The sequence below is a fragment of the Aulostomus chinensis genome, chromosome 18, assembly GCF_037954235.1.
Source record: "Aulostomus chinensis isolate RoL2024-O1b breed Wild chromosome 18, RoL_Achi_v1.0, whole genome shotgun sequence".
NCBI classification, from domain to species: Eukaryota; Metazoa; Chordata; class Actinopteri; order Syngnathiformes; family Aulostomidae; genus Aulostomus; species Aulostomus chinensis.
In genome coordinates, this window is record NC_141337.1 from 2,583,424 (window position 1) to 2,603,176 (window position 19,753).

The 19,753-nt window shown below is 49.7% G+C and overlaps 1 protein-coding gene across 2 annotated transcripts in view; it reads left to right on the forward strand.

The window, feature by feature from the left end:
* Positions 1–16,973, forward strand: part of ngfra (nerve growth factor receptor a (TNFR superfamily, member 16)) — a 32,350-nt gene extending 15,377 nt beyond the window's left edge. Inside the window, exons 4-7 of one of the 2 annotated variants that reach the window (XM_086185528.1) lie at positions 3,281–3,521; positions 5,141–5,367; positions 12,346–12,437; positions 12,529–16,973. In XM_086185528.1, the coding sequence (XP_086041654.1) occupies positions 3,281–3,521; positions 5,141–5,367; positions 12,346–12,398 (521 nt within the window). In that variant the 3' untranslated portion in view covers positions 12,399–12,437; positions 12,529–16,973. Of the gene's footprint in view, positions 1–3,280; positions 3,522–5,140; positions 5,368–12,345 lie in introns of both variants that reach the window. The other variant, XM_086185527.1, reaches the window with a different exon arrangement.
* The last annotated feature ends 2,780 nt before the right edge of the window (positions 16,974–19,753 follow it).

Sequence of the window (19,753 nt, forward strand, 5' to 3'; positions counted from 1 at the left end):
GCCCCTCTGTTCGTCTGCACCCCTTCCTCACTCTCTCAGAACACTCTGCCTCTCTGTGTGCCCTCCCCCATTTACCCTCCCTCACACAGTGTGTGTGTGTGTGTGTGTGTGTGTGTGTGTGTGTGTGTGTGTGTGTGTGTGTGCGTGCATGTGCAGCCGATAAACACAGGAAGATGGAGATAGAAGCAGAGCTGAGACAGAGGTTGAGTGTTTGGTGGCTGATAAAGAGGTCATTGTGCATGTGCTGCTGCTCGTCGCTGCTCATCTCCACCCTCGACCGGCAGCAGCGACGCCGGCCTCCGCCCTGGACCGGTGGAGCGCCCGCATAAAGACCTCCATGGTTCACGAATCTCTTTCTCCCCTCCCGTCCACACCCTGATCATAAACAGTCTCGCTGCGCTTACGCCGCCTCACTCGTAAAATCCTCTTTTATTTTGTTGTGTTTTTAAAACCCACCAAAGTCAAATGAAATTGTTGAAGCGCTGCCACCGCCGCCATTTAAGCTCACGTTCCGTTCCAGCTGAGGTACGCAGCCTCTGGAGCGTCCAGGAATATACTTTGGAGTACAGCCAGCTGTGTTTTGTACATCAGCCCAGAGAGGGAAGGGGTGGGCGGGACAATGAAGATGTAGTGCTGAAGCTGAAGCGCGGCCTGAGGTGATGCGCGTTCAGTGGGATCCAGGCAGGCTGCTGTCCTCTATTGTGGGTTTTTGGCTACAAAACTCAGGCAGGGAGGTGGAACCTTTTCCCACAGTTTAGCTCATTTCAAGACCACAAGTTAATGAATTCCTGGCACCAGGATGCAACTCGTTCCAATATGATACACATCCACATTCTCTCTGAGCGCCGCAGTTTTGCCGCCGTCAAGCTTGAATATTAACAGAGTGAAGGGAGCCGATTCTAGCCGGTCCAACGTCTGTTCCTGGTTTATGAGGCAGATATTTCTGCTGCTGACTTGATGTCATGGATCCTCCCTTAAAAGGATCATTTATTCCCTGTCTTTACTGGATGAGAGCAAATGGATGAGTGACAGCGAACCTCTGACACACCGAGCGTGCACATTTTAACTCACTTTCACACCTTCAAGTTCTTCTCTCTTCTTGGAGCTGGTGTAGCCTTACTGACAGCATTCGCCCGCCGTGCATTAACTGCAGCCGAGGAAACCTGACGACATCAAGAAAGGTCAAGGAACGCATGTAATACAGACTCCTGCGTGCCGCTCCTCCGAACGCTGCCTCCTGCTAGCGGGATCAATAGCGCTGCTTTAAATAGACCCCTGCATCAATTCTGTGTTTCTAAGTATGGCCTGCACATGTGAGGGATATTTTCCAACAATGCAGTCAACCCCCACCCCCCCCAAAAAGGCAAAGGAATGCCCAGTCATTGCCAGACAGGCGGACCAACGTGGACTCTTAAGGATCAGCAGAGGTTTTTCATATTCGTCCTGATAAGTTGGCCATTAGCGTCCCGCCGGACTGTTAAAGGAGGCGCCGAGTGTAAATTATGCATCAAATCAATGCGCAGAAACTTGACTACCTGCCATGTCAGTGACAGGAGAGCAAACTGGACGCGTCTACATGCTGGAACGCTGGGGTCGGTTTGTCTACCAGACCGCCGACCACATCAGAAGTCGCACAAATTATTTTGTCAATATTTTCTATTACGATTATTATTGCTAAGCTTTTTCCCACATGCTGCTTTTTGTAATTGCAGAAACAGACCCAGTAGCCCCGCCCCTTTATCTACCTTCATACTGTACAGACCCAGTAGCCCCGCCTCTTTATCTACCTTGATACAAACCCAGTAGCCCCGCCTCTTTATCTACCTTCATACAGACTCAGTAGCCCCGCCTCTTTATCTACCTTCGTACAGACCCAGTAGCCCCGCCTCTTTATTTACATTCATACAGACCCAGTAGCCCCGCCTCTTTATCTACCTTCATAACACCCAGTAGCCCCGCCTCTTTATTTACATTCATACAGACCCTGTAGCCCCGCCTCTTTATCTACCTTCATAACACCCAGTAGCCCCGCCTCTTTATTTACATTCATACAGACCCTGTAGCCCCGCCTCTTTATCTACCTTCATACAAACCCAGTAGCCCCGCCTCTTTATCTACCTTCATAACACCCAGTAGCCCCGCCTCTTTATCTACCTTCATAACACCCAGTAGCCCCGCCTCTTTATTTACATTCATACAGACCCAGTAGCCCCGCCTTTTTATCTACCGTCATACAGACCCAGTTGCTCGGCCCCTTCCTGCATAGACAAATTCTATTATATCAATTCCATAAATATATACTTTACTAGAGGATAAGATTTCACCACAATGCAGAATAAAAAAACATGAATCAGAACAAAAATATTCTCGAGAATTTAAGACCAGCCAATTAAAGCAGTAATTAATCTGATTCACACACTTAAGTCTTGAGTTCTTCTTACTGAGGGTTAGCGTCAGTGGAACCAGACCGAGCGCACAGACGGGACCTCCAGGGTGTTGGGCAGCGCCGCAGTCTGGGGCCGTGGAGGAGCCTCGGGGGCTCCGCGGGGTTAATCCTGCGAGCGTCCCTATGAAGCTAATGAGGAGAGGTTGGAGGTTCTGCTGGGAATTACAAGCTCAGATGTGAGCCGGGCTGCACTCTCTCAAATCCCACTGGACTGGTTCTGGCTGGACGGACCCTCCCCGCCCCTCTGCCCTGGGGGAAGGAGCAGCGTGCAGGCCGCGCGGTGCAGCTTTCCTCCCAGCCCACAATCCCTGTAGTCTTTGTTAGGAGGCTCCTCAAAGCTAAAGGATGATGTAGCAGGATTGTTGTGCTGTTGGGATCAGAAACGCCTGGATCGCTGCTGCTGCAGCCGCAACATGAATTAAGTTCACAAGGAAAGGAAGTAGAACAATTTATGAAAATGACTCGACTTTCCAGGCTCAGCTGTGATAGAAACCAGATCCAGTAGCCCGGATCCTTCTGGCCTCTCTGGCCTCAGCGCCGTTCAGATCGATGACCTCTTAAAAGCCCCTGACACTGCTCTACATGCACCCGCCTTTAATGTCATGCAGTGATCACACAGATGGGGGGGGGGGGCATGCCTGTGCGGTGGGCTGATGGCTGACACCCCCCTCAGAGAGAGGGATCGTGTCTGCATGCAGCATCTGTTGGATTCGGCCGCCACATGTGTGCAGCGCAGCAACATCTGGCCCAAGAAGCTCTAGATATGACGGTCACTCGTCGCGTCTTTAATCTTTCTTGCTTGCTCATCTCACAGATGCTCCTTTTCCTCCCCAGACCCTCTCCTGCCCACCTACGTCCCTCCCACCTCCGACATGAGTCTGACTTCACCCTCCTTCACCAATTACCTCCTCCCTGACGGGTCTGACGGCCCGCTACCCGGAGCAGAGACCACCACGTCCAGCGCCGGCTCTCCTCGCTTCCTGGGCCACGGCTTGAACGAGAACCTCATTCCCATCTACTGCTCCATCCTGGCGGCTGTGGTGGTCGGCCTGGTGGCGTACATCGTCTTCAAGAGGTCAGTTGGAAGAAACACAGACACATCAGCACCTCACAGTAAGATATAGGACGGGGGGGGGGGGTGACCCAGAATCACTGAGGAACGCATCACAATGGCGTTATTGTTAGAGCCACAACACTTAAAGCACACAGCATTGGAGAGGTCTCACACACACACACACACACACACACACACACACACACACACACACACACACACACACACACTAAAACACAGTCCCAGCAAGTAAACAAGCTGGTTTTAGACATTGATTGTTTGAAAAGTGCCAGCCAGAGGAAACAGGAGCGCCTCAAATACACATAAACACGATGCAAATCATGAGGACTTCTGTAGCACTCAACAAGTAAACACTGTGTGTGTGTGTGTGTGTGTGTGTGTGTGTGTTAAACATGTACATCGACAGCATGTCATGAATATTAACCCCTGATTGTCGCTCCTCTCTTCAGCAGGAGATGAGCTCACATTGTACGTCGATATTCTGCTCTGAACAGCGGTTAGCTCTTGTCCTCTGTCTGGCGCCCGACTTTCTTACTTTGGGAGAGGTAGTTTCCACGCTACACACTCTTGTGGTGACTCAGCCTCACATCTTATGTGTTGATATTTTTGATTTTGGGTTAAAGAAAAGGGGGGGGGGTCTTTTTTGTGGTCTGACTGGGATTTTGCTCCTCCTCCTTTGCACCTTTCCTCCACACCTCCTGCAGCTCATGGGTGCAGCAGCCAGCGGGACTCTGCCCCATGTCCGTTGTTCTTTCCACCAAAGTCCTCGTTCTAACGGTGTTGACTTGGTGATGCTTCGACGTGACGAGCAAGCAGGTGTTTTGAGACGGTTTCCTGGTAGCTTCTTCTTCTTCTTCTTCAGCTGGAAGCTAAACGTGACCAACAACAGCAAAAATGTCGCCTCGTTTGCTCTGATTCCCATCTCCTGGAGAGAGCATCAGCCTGGAGATCTGTTCTGCTTTTCCTCTTCACTTTTTCCGTCTTTTATTCGTGTCCGTCTTTTGTCTTGACTTCATTTGTTTACCTCAGCTTGCGTGAAGACGAGGAAGCATCCCTGGAATTGTTAGGACAGTTTTGGGGTTCGTCCCACATCAGAGGGCCATGTTTCAGCTTGAGGTTCTCCAGAACCACCAGAGGTCGTCCATCACCGGTCAGAGCCTGTGGGCAGACACGTTATCATGGCGTGCAGTGAGAGCTGCTGATTTTTTCACATTCCCATTTGTAACTTTAGAGGTGTAAATGAAACAAAATCAAAGAAACAAAAAGAAGATTCTTTGACGAGTTACAGTTGAGAGTTTGAGGAGCACAGGAACACTTAACCACTCCCACCACCACGGGGACGTCATCACCTGCAGGATGATACTAAAACAATGAGGCCAGTTCTCACTGAAATTGCAGATGGGCTGAATGACAGAGACGTGACAGCGCAACCCTGGACGCCTCTCTGCTGGTTTTGTTATCTGCTGGTGGACAAACACCACTGAAAGAGCCGCCATCTTTGGTCACTGACATTTCCCTCATACTGCCTTCCAGTAAAACTGCTTCCGTGTCCAGAGTTACACCTCAGCAGCAACCAATCATTCAGTAAATCTGACCCCTGACCTGCCACCTCTCCACAGGTGGAACAGCTGCAAGCAGAACAAGCAGGCAGCGAATAACCGAGCAGCTACAAACAACCAGATGGTGACACCGGAGGGGGAGAAGCTGCACAGCGACAGCGGCATCTCGGTGGACAGTCAGAGTCTGCAGGAGCAGCAGCAGCAGCAGCAGCAGCAGCAACAGCAACAGCAGGCCCAGGCCGAGGTCCAGGCTCAGCCACCACACTCACACAAGCAGGAGCAGATAGGTGAGCCGGCGACAACACACTTCTGGCGTCTGTGGCGTAGGAACATGAATGACCAGCTAAACCCGCAACAGTAATGAAGCTGGATGTTACTGAGCCAGCGGCGCCTGACAGAAGCCGTTAAAACGCAGCAGAAGGCCCTCACGCTAGCCTGGACACATTCCTGAACCATGAGGTCCAAACAGCCGCGCACGGGTCACCATCGATCACGTCAAGACGCTCCGCTGACGTCCCCCCGGAGGACGCGCTCAGGGCCGCGATCAAAAACTCTCCGTCACCTGGGAGAAATGAGGCGATGCGTGCAAGCATGTGCAGAATTAGTCTGCATTCGTGGAGAAGTCGCTGGTGAATGCGGGGTGCGACTGAGCTTCACCCAGAATTTGGCATGAATGATTTATGGGTTACGTACTTTTACTTTGTGATGCCTCCCGAATCACATCTGCTGCGTCGTACCAAAAATATGCGGCTAAAACATTTGGTGTTGACAGGTTTTTGACTCTACTTCTGTGGTGTGCAGCACAGTGAGTAAACGCACATGTTGGGTCCGTGTACACCTTCATCGCCCGGATTTAGAAAGAATTTAAACGCTTTATGTTCAACATTTACAATCTTGACTCGTTGTTGGGAATAAGAAACTCGCATTAGCCGACAGGAATTCGACTCCAGGCTCCCGCCGCCGCCAACCGCCTCAGTCCACACCTGAACTAACCTGCTGCATCGAGGCCAAAATGCAAGCACATCTGAATTAACGCAGATGGGTTTAGGTTGAAAACCTGCGGCGTCTCCTTCAGACGCCAAAGTTTGCTTTGTGCTTCAGTACAAGACGCAGCGAGAGAGAGAGCTCGCGAGGATTCCTCTCTTGCTCCGCTGCGCGTTGGGGAGGAGGGATCGGTCAGTTCTGTTTTTCCCACTGTTGACCTGTGACTCTTTCTGTGGCCGTAAACTAATTTCACCCCTCCTGACAAAGTGGATCTGACAGGTGAGAGACCAGAGAGAGAAAGAAGACGTTTCTCCTTGCTTTGCTGTTTAGAGCTTTCAGAGCAGGTTTCTGGTCGAACCTGTGAAGGCTGGAAAAGATCTGACCAGGTGACCCCGTTACCCTGAAACTCCCGTCCCTCAGTAACCCACCGCCAAGTTCTGAGTATATCGATGGGGGCGGGGGGGTGGAAGTGTGTGACAGGCATTCAAAGAAACAATCATCCGGCAGTAACAGAGAGTTTCTTGCTGCTCTAATCTTAATGAGAGTGACCACAGAGTTAATCACTATTATTAGGCTTCTCTGCCTGACTGATGGAAGCAATGTGGAGATTTCCGTCGCTGCTCTCAGTGAAAGTCTGGCGTGGAGGAGAATGTGCGGCGAGCAGCTGCAGCAGGAGGAGGAGGACAACCTTTAAAGAGCCCGGGGAGAATAAAAGCGAGCGCTTCAGAAAATGTGAAGTAACCTCTGAGCAGCAGTCCACCTTCCCTCAGTGCCCCGCTACATTCACATAAAACCAGCTTCCCTTCTCACGCGTCCTCGCCTGATCCTTTCAAATAAAACCTGGAGATCTCCCGTCTGGAGCTGCTGGTGGCAAACGGCTCTCGTCGTGAAAACCAGCGCGATCGGTGCGACCGTGGAGCCGTGAGCCAGGACGGAGAATTCCAGCGGCTCTGGGAGGACGACAGAACGTCTCATTTTAACACAAATCGTTAACGTTCCCCAACTACGACCAAGCAGGTTTAGCAACAACATGGCTGTCAAAACTGTCATAAAATATACTTGTGTTGTGTAGACTGGGCGGTAGTTCCGCAGTTCCACGTTTGGCCTCAAGATGAAAGCCTGCTTGGGCGCGGCAGCTCTTTGTCCTCCAGTCTTTTACCTTCTTTGTGTGCTTTTGCACCGCTGAACTCACGACCGCCACCCCTGGGTGCTAGCGCCTGTCGCCAGGACGTCTGGTGCAGCCGCTGTACCTGCTGGTTCGCCGGCGCATCGAGCCTTCGTCCTGCCGGACATTCATAGGATGATGAACCAAAAAATGGTGCATAATCTGGTGGAGACGTCTCAGGAGAGCAAAGATGGCGCTGGCTGTTTAATTATCACCCTGCTGCCTCTTGGATCCCCTGCATATTCTTGTGGGAAAAGATTTAGTGGTTGAGTTCCCTCCTCCATTATTATTTAAATCAACAGCTGAGGATTCCTTCACTGAGAGAGAAACCGCCGCCTCAGTCCTGTTGCTCCTGTAACAGATCGGCTCATTAGTGGGTGTTATGAGACGGGTTCAGGCTCGGCCTCGCCGCCTTTAAAAATATGATCCGGCATCCCTGTTTACCGCGTGCTAATTGGCATTAGCACCATCTGCGATTTAGTGGAAGCCATTAAAAAAGGAAGCACTCGTGTTGGGGGTCGGCGGTTCGTCCGACACCAGTGGGGGTCTATTAAAATACACCAGAGAGTGAGAATAGGTGCAGTAAATCCTAATAATCATCAGGGTTTCCTGTCTCAAACCAGCCGTATTTTACGGGCAGCTAAAATAATGGGAACGGCTCCAGTCAAAACAGGTCACATGCGCCTCTGAAGGGAGAAGTAGAGCGATGAAAATTGGCCTTGTTTTGACTGACAGCATCCAAGGCGGGTATTCCCTGCATGAGTCACGGCGCGGGTGAGGCTGCCTGGCCTCGCTGCTGCCTTCTCGTCGCCGTCTATCCCCGCAGCATCCCGCCCACCGCCTCCCCCTCCTTCGACGCGTACATATTGAAGGTATTTAGAATTTAAAAATTTAAAACAAGACTCTAAGCCCATCTCTGTCCTGCGTTTGACCCCAAGGGGGGGGGGGGGGGGGCGGGGGGTGTTATTGTACAAATCCTGATTTGGATCAGTTTCAAATGCAGCCGTGGAAACGGCGTCCAGGAAGTGAGTAACACAGGTTGTTGTTCATCAGGATAACGCCGCCCATCAGTGCGGTTTCTTATCTGAGGACCCACGTGATTAAAACGGTTCTCTAACCCTGGATTCCAGAGCAGGAACCAGCAGCAGCGTACAGGAACTTTACACAGGTGGAAGTCAGGGTAATGATGCTGCTGAGTCATGTGAAGATTCACTAATGTGATAAAGAAAATGGCTGAGTCATCATAGCTGGTCCAGGCCTCCCACATGCGTTTATGTCGGTCCGGAACAGAGTTTCTCCTCCTCTTGTTCATTACTTCTGCCAGCATGGATGTGTGTGTGTGTGTGTGTGTGTGTGTGTGTGTGTGTGTGTATGTGCGTGTGTGTGTGCTTGTGTGTGTGTGCATGTGTGTGTGTGTGCTTGTGTGTGTGTGGTTGTTGGATCTGTTTGTGTGTGTGTGTGTGTGTGGTTTTGGATGTGTGTGAATGTGTGTTTGTTGGATATGTGTGTGTGTGCATGCTAGCTGGATTAAAACCACCAGGCTCTCTCTTTCTGCCTCTCTGATTCTGCCTGTCTCTCTCTGCCTGTCTCTCTCTCAGCCTGTCTCTGACTCTGCCTGTCTGTCTCTGCCTGTCTCTCTCTCTCTTCTCGCTGCAGGTTTGTTAGGTTGGCAAACAAAGCGGCAGTTAAATTTTGGAGCAGATTTGTTTCATTCAAAACTTCATTTTCCTGCTTTGTGAGTTCTTGAGTGAGGAACGTCGCCCTCTGCTGCGGAGGAGGCCTGCAGTCGCTCTCTGCTCGCATTGCCAGCAAAAATTTTTTTCTGAGTATCTTATTAGAATTGCAGAAAAATATTTTGGATACTTTAGGAAATAAAACCAGACATACGGTTTGGATGCAGATTTGCATATAATTGAGGGCTGAACTCTGGTCTCTGCCTCGTTCACGTCAACTCCATTTACACGGAACAGAAGGTTACCAGGGTGTAGCCGCTACAACGTGAAGGGCCGATGGGGCACAGGTCCAGGGCCCGCAGATCCCAGAGCCTGACTTTATTTGAGGAGACGGTTCCAGACCCTTCGAACCAAATGTTAGCTGGAACTGCAGAGAGTCCACGTACATCCAGATCTAGACGAGTCAGCGAATTGGCAGCTGGCAGCTGTGAGATCAGACTGAAGCCTCACGTGGCGTCTTCCAGGTCTTGTTGCTAAAAGTGAGTAGAAACAATTAGAGACTAAAAAAAACCCCCCAAAAACAACCCCCCTCCCACAAAAAAACCCACATGCGCACGCGCACACACACACACACACACACACACACACACACACACACACACACACACTTCAGGGTGCTGATGTGCAGCTGCAACACGTGCATGCAGGATGAGTCATCAGTTAAAAACAATCACAACCTTTTATAAGGTGACGATTCGTGAGTCCAGTTTGTGCGAAGGACACTCTGCTGTGAGCATCATTTCGAAGGTCGTTGGTTGTCAACGGAACGGGGGGGGGGGGGGGCGTGTACAACTTTCAAATAACTACAGAAATGCAGAGCAATTAAATTAGAAATGATGGCCGAGTTTGAGGCGGAATGAGGAAAGCGCGTGCGTGGTTACCGGAGCTAGAAAGCTGAACTGATGTCAGCTGAGGGGTGAAACCATCCGCGCGTTTGTATTATTTCTGTTCAAATGTAACAACAACAACGTTCTCCCTCTGTACTGAAACGCAGCCCCGCCCTCAGAAAGCTTCAGGAAACATCTCCGTATCTCAGGATCTAACATCAGAATTGACTCCACCAGACATGAAGGGGGCGGTGCTGCGTCGGCTGCGGTGGCCGGCAGCCAATTAGCGCTCACGTTGAAATGGATAACATATGTTGCATCAGTAAAGCGCCGACCCTAAGTGATATCGCCAGAAAGACAAACAAGTAACTGAGTTTTTTAATTAGTGCACCGGTCCTGAAGTATCTGGTTTTCTCCCGGGGAGCTCTTGTGATTACCATAAAACCATCTCAGACTCAATCTCAGTGAGGAACCTCTGAGCCTGATTCTGGCTCTGGGCCCAATCAGCATTGCCCAAATGTGCTGATTAAAAACGAAAGAAGATGAAGGGGAAGAGGAGGAAGAGGAAGAAAGTCAGTATAAGAGAGCTTCAGCAGGGTCTCACAGCAGACTGAATTGGTTTAGAGAAAGACAGGCTGTATTGATTCCTGGAATGAGGTTGGACTCTATAAAACATCAGCCGGCCATGTGGCTATTATTATCGCGGGTGCCTCCAGATCTGGGTGCAGTGCCAGTTCAGAAATGGTTGTGTAGAGGTCAGCGTACAGGTGGAAGACAGCAGCAGCACTTGTGTGTGTGTTGCAGGAGACTGTGCGCAGGCCAAAGTCTCTGCTCTGCGTCACTGACGGTGTCTGTAGAGTGTCTGTCTGAGCAGGAAGGAGGAGAGAGGAGCGTCATGGCCGATGTCCGTCACTGGACTGAATCAGAGCGCGGACACAAACAGCATAAAATGCCATTCAGGTAGGACGGTGAAACGCACGTCAGGGGGAGGCCTGTGAACACGGGAGGCTGTGACGAGATGGGGAAGGCAACAAAAGCAAACCCCCTTCTACCCTCCTGCCTTGGCACAAGGACGCATTGATAAAGACAAGAACACCCTCCGTGCTCGGGGGGTCCTCTCAGGAACGCCTCTGCATTCCTGAGGCGTTTCCATGGCTTCCCTCAATTGACAGCAGGTTAAGAGGTTTGTGGGAAAAGAGAGCGCTTGTCTCCCGTCCTCGTTCTGCTAATGACTCCAGTTGAACAGGTTTGGATGTGTGAGTGACACCACAGGGCCCCCTGCAGGGGGGAGTACTGTAGGAGGCGCTGCCGTTGGGTGTGCAGTCGGCTGAAATCCTGGTGGAGGTGAAATTTAAAGTCCACCTGAAATGAAAAATGCCCCCCTTTTTAACCCTTTGTGGTCAGATCTTTTGCCCCGTTGTTCAACTATTCCACAACAAACGGCAAACATTTTCCCTCTGAGGATGAAACCAGGTGGGAGGTTCTCACAAGTCGGGCTCAGCAACTGTGATTCCTTTTTGTCAGACATTCGGCAAAAATGACAATGGCAAAAAAGAGACACAACTAAGGCTGCGTCCAAATTGCCAAGTACCAACCTACGTCCTCCTGCTACGTCCTCCTGCTACGTCCTACCGCTACCTCCTACTCCTACAACCTAAACACGGATGCACCATTCAGACACCCTAGAAGATTGGTGGTGAAGCACGACCTCTGCTGGCAGAGCACAGATACAGCAAATAGGTAGACAGCACCAACGAAAGCCCCACCTGCTGGCCTGGCTGTGGTACTGCACTCCACTCTGAACGCACCTTCATTCATTCTCTATTATTAAGCACATGAACGCACCTTTAGTCATCAACAACGACTATAAACGTTTGTGTTGCATCAGAATGGGAGACTGTTGGTGGCGCAAACTTGGCTTGCGGGTCCTCAAGTTTTTAGGGGACGAAGAAGAAGTCTGCGGTGCATTGTGGGCCATAGGTTGCTCCGTAGGATGCACCTGAACCGACCTACAATGTGGGCGTGTTTAGGCTGGAATTTAGGTTGCGAAGTAGGTCGCTACTCGCGCCAGTTGTGGTTTCGGACAGCCTACGACCTGCTCCGAGACCTACGATCAGACCTGCTTGGCGATTCAGACAAAGCCAAAATCATTTTGGCCCTGTTCATGTTAGCCAAGGGCCAAACAGGAAGTTGCCAACTCAGCCAGCAGAAGTCCGTCCCTCAATGGACCTGAGCAAGGTGATCCTCTGCCCGGCTGAAGATCTTCTTCCTGCCTCCAACTCTGTATCCGGGTCTCTTTGTACCTGTATGACATGCTCTGGATACGCTCATTTGGAACGTTACTTCCTGCTTGATTTTCATCCTCTGTCACTCAGACGCTCTAGTAATGCCGCTGCAGGAGGACTCCTGTGACACAGAGCAGCTAACTGGAGGCCTCGAAGTGAGAAAGTGCATGATGTCATGAAGGTCTTTTTCGGAAATGTGAACCGCCGCCACGATCACAGGTGTTTCTTTTTTCAGCGCCTGACATTTCCCCTCTTTGCTTTCTCTGTGCAGTGGTGAGGATGGACGGCGGTTCCCAGCCTGACTCACCTCCCCCAGAGGTCTGAGGAGAGGGAGCCGGAAGCCGAGCTGAAGACAGGAATCATGTGTGTGTGTGTGTGTGTGTGTGTGTGTGGGAGGGGGGGTCCAACCACAAAACCCAAAACTGACTCTGACTCATATGTGAATTGGCTGCAGAGGAAAGACTTCGATGGACCTCCTGGCACATTTGGGCCGCCGTTGGACTCTTCATCCAGCGCACCTGGACACAAACTGCAATATCAGCCGATATCTGTTCCAGCGTCACTTCAGCTGCTGATGCATAACCATAAACACGCCACAGCGTCTCATATCCATCAATATTCCAGTGTGTAATGCTGACAAACGAACTTTTGATCCTCTTCCCGGTTCCATGATCTCTAGCCATGAATCATAGGTGCCTAAGAACGCTACTCTTCTTCCTCTCTTCTCCTCTCTGCTGTTCTCCTCACAAATAATCCTCTGTCTCTCGCCACAGGATTCATTCTGTTAGACCCCCGCCGTGACGCCATGAGTCACTCTCACATTCTTCTGAAGTTTCTTTCTCCGTTATCATTTCCTGCAGATGCCTTTCATGGCAGGCAGTCCTGTAAAATATCTGCGTCATGATTTGGTCGCGGAAGCCAGTGACTCATATTTCGAAGACAAATGTCACTCCGTGTGTCGTCAGTGGTCGATGATCAACGACTCGCCCTGCTTGTGGACACACCTCTGCCCTGCCGCCTCCGGGGATGCTGCTTCAGTAATTTCACACCTGCGTTTTGTCTTTGTAGCGTTACTTTCGTTTTAAATTCCATGGCTGACTCAGCGGGGAGGCTGAGCGGCTGCGTCTGAGCAGAGGAAAAAAGAAAAGGAAACCCAAACCGAAACAAGGTGCTGTGATGTCACCGGTGGCTGGGCAGAGCGCGCTGGTCATTAAGGAGCCGCTTTAATGACTCAGGATGTAAAAAAGAAAGAAAGACAGAAGTCACTGAGTGTAAAATTGGAACAGCCATCAGAGGCAAACTCTCGCTCCTTAACGCGCCTTGCAGTCCTGCCCAGATCCTGATAAACAGCGCCGAGGTGCTAATGCACGGGGGGGGGGGGGGGGGGGTGTCAACGTGGGGCCCATTAGAGAGACATCCTGACAGGCAGGTAGTAATTACCTCAGGGTTTCAGCTTCATTTACCCTCCACTCAACAAGCTCTCATCGGGATTAATGCTCTGGACAGTAGTGGGGGGGTCACATGACATCCTGTGTACATCCTCGGTGATATAAAAGCACTCAGTCGGAGCTCTTGTAAGGCACGCCGGACCACTTATGTGCTGCCGCCATCGCCGCCTGTACTGAGTAAAAGCCGCCATGAGGACAACGCTCATGTAGAGGAATTCTGTAAATTCGGTGTTGATGAAGGAATTCCAGCGCGGTTAAGATTAATCTCACGGTGATGTGAAGGTCCCACCGGATGTAAAACATACGAGTATTTTTAAACCAAAGTCCTCGTCTCTTTTGCAACCAATGAAAATCTGTCCTCTGATTTTTAAGCCCCCCCCCCTCCATCACTGGGTGCACCACAGCCCAGAACCACGTGGATGTGACAAGAAGCGGCTTTCAAATGGTAGAAATGTTTTTTTTAAAAAATTTTTCGAAGCATCACAAAAATCACAAAATGACTCGTTCTGTTCAGTTCAGTCTGATCAGGTTTGGAAAGACGGCTGGCGGACATCTGTGTGCTCATTTTCACAGGAATGAATAGGCCCCGCCTCCAACCCTGTATCCTCGCACGTCCACGTTATGTGATTACAGGATCTGGGTCACACGACAAGGTCATGTGGTCAGATGACGCGTAGAAGGGAGTTAAAATACATACATTTCCATTCAAGCTAGCAGGGGGCTGATGGGTAGTAGCGGGCTGCACCTTCGCGCCGCTACCTCACACAGCTTTGGTTGGATATCGGCAGCTGAATTGTTGAGACGGTCACACGACCCTGGCGAAACGTCTCACTTCTTTTGGTCTGGTAATATTCGGAGGGCCTGAAGCGGTGCACTGGCGCTAGTGCCACATCAATTCAACAATTCATTGCTATTAGCTTCGCGGTTTCAAATCCGTGGAAACAAACATCCCTCTGACTTCTGCTTTGATGAAGAAATAAAGCAGAGCGCCGATGAGAAAACGTGCAGATTCCAGCGTGATTGGGATTCATTTTATGGTAAATTCCGATGTCAGCAGAGCCTGAGTCGTGAGCTGCAGGTAGATGCCGGGGAGACAGAGTCAGTGTGGCCTCCACGGATCAGTCACATGACCACAGACGCAATTAAACTCTCTGGTCTTCTTTTTTAAGTGCGATTTGGCGTGTGCTGCAGTGTTATGAGGGGAAATGATTCTTCTGCCATTTGCTCACAGCTGCATGTGGCGTTGACATGTGACCACACACACCGAGAGTATGATTCACTCTCCTATTGACAGAGAAGGTGTGATTCATCCTGGTCTTAGCTGTGGCGTGCACATGAAAGCGGGTGCCGTTAGTGACCAGAGTTCTGATGTCAAGATTCTTCGAAACCCCCTGAGACTAAATCAGCCACCCAGCGCCGCTGGCGTCACTTCCTTCAAACCAGCTTGTTCTCTTTCTACAGCTGCTTGTGAGAATGTAAAACCCACCTGTACACAGAAATATGCAAGACGCATTCAAGGATGAGATTTGAGTTTGGCCGCGTCGCTGTGAGTTCACCACATTCTCACTCTCAGCACGTCAAACGTTGCTACTGGGTCAGCAGCCCGGCTGAGAGGCGAATCGTGTCTGTTTATGACGTGTAGCCGAGTGGAACGGCCGCATGGAACACATAGCTGCAGAGATAGCCTGTTCGCTAACTTGTAGCCTGTTAGCTCGTTTATGCTATCACTCCGTCCAACCTCTATCTGCGGCAAAAGTAACATTTTTTTCACTGAACTCTGGGCAAAGACCGGACTGAAACTCAACAGAGAAGATCTCGGAGTTTTCCCCGTAGGGAACTAATGGCCTTCCACTCATTCAGATGCACCTGGAAACGAGGCCACCAGGCAAACAAAAGCCTGGTCTTTATTTCTTTCTGCTTTTTTTTTCTTTTGGTGATGATTTTATGTGTCACATTTGCTGCACGAGTTGTCTTTGAGTTTCATGTTTTACAGAAACACCAGACTTAACATTTCCAACGGCATTATTCTCAGAACCTCGAGGTAAACCTCGTAAACCTCCATCAGAATATTGTCTTTCATTTTGAAACGTTGTCATTCGGGCATGGAAACAGGTGTGAGCCTTTTGATTGGAACCGTTGCAGCATCTCCAGCGTGTCAGGCTCTAGTTTAGCGTTTCAGGGAGCTCACACACCTTTCGCATGCTGGTAAATCATCTGACGTGACACTCGCAGACAATCAAAGGTGAAGACATCGGTTAGTAATTTGAGCCCTGGCCACACCAGCAAAGACGTTTAAAAGCTTAGGCTACAGTGTAGACGCTACGCGGTTTAAGTCTAAGTATGAACCAGCCTATATTCCTGTTTTGGTGCATGAGGGATCTCCCCACGCCCCACAACGCCAAGCCACGCCCTTTTCTTTTCACTTAAATGTGAGTCGTGGTCATAACATAAAAAAAGAGAGAATTGAACTTTGCGATTTACTTTTTTTTTTTCACTCGCCTGCAAAATGTTCACAACACTTCCAAATAAGGAGTTCACTAGGCGAGGTAACCGCGCCCACGTAGGACGCAGCAAGGGTGCAAATCCACCGTCGTTGCTGCAGCTTGAGATCTTGGGTCGTGTTTTGAGGCGTGACACCTCTGACCGCGCGTTTGTTGGAAATGAGAAGCTGTTTGTTCTGCTCTTGTCCGTACACGTTACTGTTTATGTTGTTTTTCTCCAGTAGTATTACACTTTTTGGAACAGTATTTTTTTCTAACTGATATGTTATTTTGTAGCACTTATGATGTATAATATGAAATGAATGCACTCAAAGAGAGAACTGCAGTTCAAGTGCCTGTGTACAGTGTCAGGTGTCTTTCAGCTCAGACTTCTACATTTCTTTTTTTCCTGCTTAGTTTGTGACTTTATGTGCATTTTTCTTACATTTTTGGGGGGATTTAATGAAGGGAAATAAAAGAGGATGAAATTCTGAGACTCACGCCAACTGTATAAACCCAGAGATTTACAAGTTGCCGTCATATTAAACACGCTTGAAAATACCGGCAACCAAAGGGTCATGACTAAAACATACAGGTGCGTGTCATCTTCTCGTCGGAGCTCACATATGCTATTAGTAGATAGAAAACTGGGCGGAGGTTTTGCATGAGCGGTTTCATCATGTACCTCCATTTGAGAGGTGACAGGAGACGTATAACCCAACATGAGGAGGTTCCCTGGGATGATCTGTCATCGTATTATGACCAAGCTGACAGAGACACTTCCCACCCTGCTCTCAAAAACGCTGAATGTCAACTGTACTTACCTACTAATGTCAGATGCATTGTGTAAATGTGAATTTCTTAGAGTTGATACAAGATTACAAAAGTTCAATATAAACACTAATGTAAAAAAATAAATAAAAATAAGTGTGCAAATGAAATGAACATCTATAGAACAATAAAGAGTTGTCACTGCATTCTGTGTCAGGTTTCTGGTTAAACACGATTCTGTCACGAGCCTTCAAAAACGCCATCGTGGTCGTTTTCCTCGGGGATTTGCGCAGTGACCCGAGCGGATTGTCGGGTCATCCTCGCTCCAGTCCCAGTGGATGATGGTACCGTATTTAGGGAAATCCTGGTAAGGAATTTCCTGGGATTTTGCAATCTTTCAATATGACCTTTGACCACCAAAATCTTTCCAGTCTCCTCGCGTCCCTGCGGGTGTTTGTGGCAAATTTGGAGAAATTCCCTGGAAGCGTTCCAGAGACATCATGTTCATATGAGGTGACAGTGACCTTGACCTTCGACGGCTTAAATCCCAGTGGAGGTTTGAGCCAAATTTGAAAAACAAAAATCCCTGTTCCAGCGACATCATCTTAACCAGAAAGGGATGGACAGAGAACCTGAACATGCAGCTCCTCTGGTCGGCAGCTGACGCAGGTGCAGAGGCACTGAATTGTTCTCGAGTGTGTCGGTCCGAGCTAAAAATGAAAAATCTCAAGAAGAATTTGACGTGAGTGTCAAATTAGGGATTTCCCCTCTGTGCCTGAGGTTATTTTCAAAAAAGGCATTTGTGAAAAAGACCTCAAGCAAATGAAAATTAAATACTAAAGACCAGAAAGAATGGAGAAGCAGACCAGCAGCCAAGCCGCAGCGAAAACTAGAACCACATGTAAAGGTTCCCTGGCACCCGCGCTCGGTTCTCTGCGGTCGCGTCGACGCTGAAACATTCGGGTCCGGCGACCTCGCTGATGAATCCACCCCGGGAACAAACATGGCGCAAGCGGAGCACAAAAGAGGGGGCGAGTCTTCCCCGCAGCTCTCGGCAGCTCTGTAAAAAAAAAAAAGGAAGTTGTTCCCCTTGACGCTTTGACAGGTTCTGAAGTCCAGCGCTTACAGAAAATCACAAACAAAATAAGCCGGGAGGGATCAGCCAGGGCCTCCATACATGCCAGATGAGTGTGGCAGATAAACAGCAGGTTTAATTTGATCAGCAGGGCGCAGTCACACAGAGACGCTAATCAAACGAGGGTGGGCTTTTCCCCCCCGTCAAGATGAATCAAGAGGGGATGTCGGCTGAAAAAAACACAAGAAACTCAAAGAGTTAAAAGGAAACATGCGTTAAAAAAAAGAACATTGACAGATTTGCTCCTGATAATAATTTCTCTGTCATAAAATCAGAATTTAGCCCAGTTCTCCTTCAGTGCTCCCCTGAACCTGCTGCTTTATTTTACTGTGGTGTTTAGATTTGTTTTGGTGGTCACCCGTTCGAGATGCAGCGGCTCCGTGGTCTCATTTCTCTCACCGGGGTTGAGCTGAGGCTGGCCGGCATAGCGACCGCCAAAAAGGAAATCACCACAGAGGTTGGAGGTCAAATACAGCAACATAAAGACGTAACACGTCTGTTCGCTACCTCGGCAGGTTGAGGCTTCAGGAACTTGGACTTCTTCAGACTAGCAGTCATTTTATGGTTTATTGTGTTGTTCATCACCATCGGCTTCAGCAGTCTTGGAGCCTCCAGCAGCATCTTTCCCTCTGAAACTCCAGCCGCGTTGTGTGGACCTGCGCGTAATTATGGAGAAGCGTCGCTGTTGGACAACCTCAACCAGGACCTCCTTCACCGCGTTGTTGGCGCCGCCTGCAAATCTACAGGTTGTGTCTATGCGACTCTCACTGTCTGCAACTCGCTGAATTAACTGTTTATAGTTTCTACAGTTCTTTTTTTTCTCTTTCAAGTAAATAAAGCGACACCAGGGAGGCGGAGTCATCCGAGTCCGGAAGCTCTGGGACTTCAGGGAAATATGTCTTTGGTTATTAAATAATGAAAGACTTCTCGTTATCTCTGTCACTCAGTGTTCCTGCGCTCAGCGCGAACACGTCGGGATGAAATCAAGACGCTGACACGAACATCTGCACCCAGACTTCAGTCGCTCTACATCTGCGCTCAACGTGAACCGAGGAGGATATTTCTGGACGACGTTTTTCCGTGGAGGGGAGGAAGACGTGGGCCCGTGAACGACTCAAAATTGACTCCAAATGGTTGAACTGGTGTGCGTGAAGTTGAAACACCTGACAAACAAACACACAAGGAGCAGAGGAACTCGACACCGCATAAACACACGCAGCTGCAGAGCTGCTCAGCAGGCCTGCAAGCTGGAGCCGTTTTGACGCAGATCCCAATCACCTTTCAGTGTTTGTTTGTGTGTTTTATCAGTGGTTTCACACCGGTGCTCTGCAGGGTGAGAAACCAGCCAGGGGCTGGCCACCGTCCCAGGATACCAGCCCAGCCCGGATCGTGTCTGGGGCACATGAGGAAACCATCCACCACTGCAGCAGTTAAAGGAACACGCCAACTTTTGGGAATGTCTCTAATAGTCCAGTGTCCCCAGAGCCAGACAAGAAGACAGAGACCCTCCTCTCCTCCGAGCCGCATCAGGAAGCTGAGACACGCTAATTAGCTTAGCACAACGAATGGTTGTGGGTGTGAAGCGTTAGCGCACCTCCATCATCCATTTGCGAGGTCGTGGTGCTCCTCATCTTCAACTGGTAGCAGCAGTCGCTCTTCTGGTCCACAGCTAAGGTTTGGTTTTGTTGAGCAAAGCTACAACCACAGTTTTGAGGTGCTGCTTCAAATCAGCGTCTGACACTAAAAGAGCAATATCATCTGATTCTAAACAGCTGCTTCATAAGGAACGTTAAATTAATGCTCCCAAAGACGGCCTCTGAAAACTACACTTGACCAGTTCTTTGG